This window comes from Coccinella septempunctata, chromosome 7 (genome assembly GCF_907165205.1).
Source record: "Coccinella septempunctata chromosome 7, icCocSept1.1, whole genome shotgun sequence".
In the NCBI taxonomy this organism is placed as follows: domain Eukaryota; kingdom Metazoa; phylum Arthropoda; class Insecta; order Coleoptera; family Coccinellidae; genus Coccinella; species Coccinella septempunctata.
The window spans coordinates 30,710,494-30,716,493 of NC_058195.1; the positions used below are offsets into that span (position 1 = coordinate 30,710,494).

General features: G+C 33.1%; 1 protein-coding gene across 1 annotated transcript; it reads right to left on the reverse strand.

Annotated features, from left to right (window-relative positions):
• Positions 1-515: 515 nt before the first annotated feature.
• Positions 516-1,223, reverse strand: LOC123317755. The gene has a single exon (XM_044904364.1). The coding sequence runs from the start codon at positions 1,221-1,223 to the stop codon at positions 516-518; it is 708 nt and encodes a 235-aa protein (XP_044760299.1).
• Between the last annotated feature and the right edge of the window lie 4,777 nt (positions 1,224-6,000).

Sequence of the window (6,000 nt, forward strand, 5' to 3'; positions counted from 1 at the left end):
CATGGTAAAAATGATCAGTTTTGGAGGATTGGAAAGTTTTAAAACCATTAGAAATTATACAATCACTTTCTATTAGGAGAATTTTCTTTGGTTCGTGTTCATATGATAAATGGCCTGAACAGTTTTCTTTCAAAAAATCATTGAGGAGGGATAAATATTGTCCATTTGGTAGGGCTTGTAAGTCTTTGAAAGTTGGAGTACTTTTCCTCGTACAATTTTCACGTTTTTCACGCACAAATGCACTCATACACGAAGGTGGTTTCACTAGTTTATCTTGTGAACAAAGCATCCATTTTTCCACTTTCTGACATTCTTCATACAGGGACCATATGATTTCTTCTTGTTGTAGGAGCAAATACTTAGGTTGATCTATCAGTTGGGTATTTAGGAAGGGAACAAATTTCAACTCAAAAGAATTATAAGGGATGGAGTTTACCAAAGGTACTTTTATAACAAATATAATCTGAGATTCCTCTACTTTCACTGACGTGAAACATATATATATATATGCCGGTTCAGAACGTCTTCCGACGTTGTCCGACGCCCTGCCTCCATCTTCTTCTATCTTCCCAGTCCAGTTCTTGCAAGTTTCTTGTGCTCATAGCTTTAACGACGCCCTGTTTCCAACTGGTCTTTGGTCTTCCTCTCTTCCTACGTTCTGCGGGCTGCCAGTTCATTACTTGCTTTGGGAGTCTCGTTTCTGACATACGTTGTATGTGGCCGTACCATATCAGCTGTCTTTTTTCGATGTCATCCATTAGGGTTCCTTCAATACCCATCATTTCTTTAACGGTCTCATTTCTGATTCTTTCCCTCCTTGATATCCTGAGCGATCTTCTCATTGCGTCCATTTCAACTGCTTCCAATTTTCTCTTATATTTTTCAGTTAGTCTCCAATTCTCTGACCCATACAATAGACTGCTTTTCACTAAGGTTTCATAAATGTTGAACTTTCTTCTTTTAGTTATATTTTTATTCCATAATATGCCGTTGAGACAGGATATTGCCTTTTTTGCTGTGGTTATTCTTCTCTCTATTTCATGATTGTCCGTTCCGGTCGAGTCAAAAATAACTCCCAGATAGTTGTAGTTCTGGCAGTGTGTTATTATTTTTCCATCATTCATCGTGAGATCACTTGCTTCTCCGCCGACACACAGATACTTGGTTTTTTGAATGTTGACCTTCAAACCCCAAATCTCGTACTCTTCAATTAGTTGAAACATACTGAGTAAATATCTTTCAAGTAGACTAGATGTTTTAATAAATCATTATTTTGAATATACATAATTTCTGAAATAGTTGAGAGGTAAAATAGACTCGTGCAGCAAATGAAGTCTAGCAAAACTGACGGCTGTATTTATTTCTGAAAGCATTTTAGATATTTTAATTTGTTCAAATTGTAAAAGTACGATCTTATCAAGAACCTGCTGTATTTTTAGGAATTTATCTACTTGATTTATCATGGCATTGGTTTTATTATGAAATCTATCAGATATTGAATTAATTATTGTTATAATCCTATTTTGATGGTACCTACGTTATCTTGTAATGTTCGAAAATATTCTTGATAAAGAGTTTCATCTTCATCATGTGCCAAAAAGAAATTTGGAAATTTTTCCTCCTATATTAACAAGACCTCTTTTATTCCTTGATGGGATTAATTCATGCAGGATATGTTTATTTGCAAAAAGCTGATTTAAAGTCAACTCATATAAGTATTGCGTCGCAGTATCCCTTGTTTCATTTTTATTAATTATGTCACTCAAAATTTCTTCGTGTTTGTTCAGAATTGAATCAATTTGGGAAAGGTTATAATGATATGTATATGATAATTTTGTACAATATAAGTTTTGGGACCACTGAAGGTGATTATATTATTCCTTATTTCTTTTGTTTTCATGGAAAATGTGGTTGTGAGAGAAATTAAGATTATCCCTAGATGAAGGTAGACCATCCTGAAACAGACGTAATTATTTCTTTCTTTGTTTGATTTTACCTTTATGGTAAATGTGCCCTTTATTGGCTTCTCTAATAAGAATATTGTCTAAAATTTTGATTTTGGCTTCTTTGAATCTTGGTTTTAATTTTGCATCTGCCGGTAATTTGAGAAACGCTTTTCGATCTTCGTCTAAACTAACATCCACAGCTCTATTTTCGTTTACTTTCTGCCTTCTATTAATTTGTTGTTATTTGCTAGAACTTTAGAAATTTCTTTAAGATTTTGATTATATTGATCGATATAGTTGGAAACTTTTTCATTTTCTGTGTATTCAACAGGCAGACTATAATTTAAATCTGATTTTATAATTTGTAGGGGACTATATTTTAGAGTAGAATGGGTGGAATTATTGTAACTTAAAAGTGCTCTATTCAATTTTTCTCTTAAACTCAAATTTTTATCCTCAGTGACCCTGATTTGTTCAATTAATGTTGAGTGAAATCTTTCAACAATGGAATTTGATGTGGGATTATATATATATATTCTTTTGAATGCCAGCAATACATTTTAGTTATCAAACAATATAGCATATGTATGAGTTTCAGCAAAGGTTGGTGTAACGGGGTACCATACAATTTGGAGTATGATACAAGAGCTTAGGGAAAAAACCTCAGTAAAAAAGCCCTGTCTCCCCGTGAGTAGTGTAGTGATGTCAAATTTGTTTACAGAATAAGCTTTTAATACTGAAGGGCTTCCTTTCCATTGACATGAAAATTTCTTTATCCTCTTTCCATTTCAAAATAATATCTGAAACAAAGAAACAGAGCAGAAAACGAGAAAAAAAAAAGAATAATAAAGCCTTCATCCAAACTCATTCTAAGACTTGATGATGACTGAAGAAAAAATAAATAATCATAGGTACATAACCTGTTTTTCGATTGCACGGGGAGGAATACCATCTCTGCGTAAAAAATCTTCTGCTGATCTTGGTGGAGGATCACTCTCGTCGTTAGAAATGCCTTCAGTACTCAAATTAATAATAGCCAAATCTTGCTTTCGACTGGGAGGGTCTTTCGACCAGGTCCAGTCCTCCAAGTGATGATTCTTCTGTTCTTCAGTTGTTCGAGGAACGCTACAGGACCCTTATATTGGGTAATCATCTCCCACAGATATACCAGTGGTTATTCAGTAGAAAATTGAAAAAACGGGGAAGAAATTCAAAAAACTTCTGACACCTTATTGACAATTTGGCATTATATTTGGTCACGTAGTGAATTTCGATATTATGAATAGATGCGAATTCTTGGAATAAAGCATTCTTGAATTCCGTTCCGTTGTCTGTCGTAATTTTCCTGGGAGTTCCGTGATTAGAGAAATAGCGAATACAACATTCTACAATTTCTGCTGCCGTTTTGCTTTTCAGAATGAAACACTGTCCATGCCTTGAAAATGAATCGATCAATGTTAGACAGGGTGTTTTCGCAATGTTGATTGTATCAGCGTATAAATGTTCGAAAGGCTTTTCACCGATTGTATTTTGTTTGAATATTAGTTCATTTGGTTGGCGTTCATATTTTTGACGTTGACAGATGTCACAGCTGTTAACATAACGTTGGACTTTCAAAAACATATTTGGAAAATAGAATTTTTTCTTGAGGCTTTCCACATTTTCTTGAATACCTCGATGTGTGGTTTTGGTTTCATGGTACAGTTTGATTTTTTCCATTTGATCTTCTTCGTTTTCTATGTCTTCCAACAAAGTGTTTGAAATTTTAAACTTGAAACTTCCTGAATTGAATAGTTTTTGTGAATACTGAATAAATGATGTTTCGATATTTTTATTTTGGAAGAAAATTCCATATGTCTTATCGGGGACTATGAATTCTTTTAGGAATTGCGTGAATTGACTTTCTTCTGAAATAGTTACATTGAGCCTAAATTTTGATTGATTATGTAATTTTACTTTGGTGAAGTTGAAGTTATTGCCGCTTTTAATGATAATTTGGTATTAAAATGCATTAATTGCTCGTTCGGTGTAGGGAATTTCTAAAATTGAATCTTCTTCATTAGAATGTACCGTTTCCGCATCTGAATTTTCATCAGGGTTAATTGCAATTAATTCGTCGAAATCTTCTTTTCTTAAGTTAAGATCTTCATGTGATATTTGTGGCATTATTGATTCTAAATCTGATAACAATTGTTGTTCTTTTTCTGTAATATTAAATTCATCGATTTTTATCCTGGAAAGAGCATCCGCGTTATTATTGACACCTTTTCGATATTTGATCACAAAATTGAATTCTTCTAGTTTAATTCTCCAACGCATTAATCTCGAAGAGGCTTCTTTTAGTGAAAATAGCCAAGTAAGAGGTCTATGATCCGTATAGATGGTGAATTTTCTACCAAATAAATATGGTCGGAAATTTTTCGTTGCCCATACTATAGAAAGTAATTCTTTTTCGATAGTTGAATAATTAATTTCGGCAGTATTGAGAGTTCTACTCGCGAAGGCTATTGGTAAATCATTAGGTGGATTTCCTTGTGATAAAATTGCACCAACGGCGTATTTTGATGCATCCGTAGTAAGAACAAAGGGTTGATTGAAATCTGGAAATTGAAGTATAGGATGATTTATTAACATATTTTTACTGATATTGAATGCTTCTTGATATTCTTGATTTTCGATATTGATCTTAGAATTTTTCTTCAAGCATTGAGTCAATGGTTTGGTAAGTTTAGAAAAATTTGGAATGAATTTCCGATAATAGCCTATCATGCCTAGGTATGATTTTATTTCCTTCGGTGTTTTTGGTATTGGAAAATTTTTAATAACTTCAGGTTAGGTTCTACTCCTTTATTCGAGATCTTAAAGCCTAAAAACATTTCTTCGCTTTTGAAAAAATGAGACTTATCCAACTGTATTTTAAGATTTTCTTGTTTAAGTAACTTTAAGACTGTTTGGATATCTGCTAAGTGTTTATCTGGATCTTTAGAAAATATCAAAATATCATCCATGTAGACAACACAAATTATTCCAAGAATAGGTTGCAGAATTCGATTCATTACTCTCTGAAAAGTCGAAGGGGCATTTTTCAATCCAAAGGGCATTCTTGAAAATTCGAAATGTCCTTCATCTGTGGCAAAAGCTGTTTTTTCTATAGATTCCTCGTCTAACTCGATTTGATGGAATCCCGATGCTAGATCAATGGTACTGAAATAATTTGCGCCTTTGAGACGATCTAAGATTTCGTCAATATTTGGAATAGGAAATTTATCATCAACTGTTTTTTCGTTAAGTTTACGATAGTCTATAGCAATGCGCCATTTTTGTTTTCCGGATTTATCTGCTTTTTTGGGAACAACAACAATAGGAAATGACCAGGGAGATATGCTTGGTCTGATTATATTTTGATCTAAGAGGTCTGTAATTTGGCGTTTCACTTCTTCTTTATGGACTTCTGGGTATCTGTATCGTTTAACATACACTGGATTATCATCAATAGTTCGAATATTATGCTTGATTTTATTTGTAAAATTTATAGGTTGTCCTGGTAACTGTAAAACGGATTTATTACTTTTCAGAATTTTTGTTAATTGATTTTTCAAGTTTCCATTCAAATGACTTAAGTCTATAGGCAGATTTTCACGGGGTTTTACTTGTTGTAAATGGAGTTCGTGGAAAACAATTCCATTGGTTAATATTCTGTTTTTTAAATCTAAATTGAGTTGTAGGTCTTTCATCAAATTATATCCTATCACACCATCGTATTGGGGAAGAAATTTATGGACAACAAATGGGTAGGTTGTATCATAACCGAAAATATTTATAGGAAAAAGCATTTTATTATTACATGATTCTTTACCTGTAGCTGTTGTGAAATATGTATTTTCTTTATAAATCGAATCGGGAAAATAGTTGTATGCAATCATTGGATCTATAATAGAAATCGAACTACCGGAATCTACTAATAACTTACATGGTGGATTTTCTAACTGGATATAAGGAAGACTTGCAATTCTTTCGTCGTTAAAATTTAGGTCATGTGTGATTGATAAGCAGT

What these genes read in the sequence shown, in the direction of transcription:
- LOC123317755 (XM_044904364.1), bottom strand. Translation starts at nt 1,223, where the DNA reads ATGTTTCAACTAATTGAAGAGTACGAGATTTGGGGTTTGAAGGTCAAC.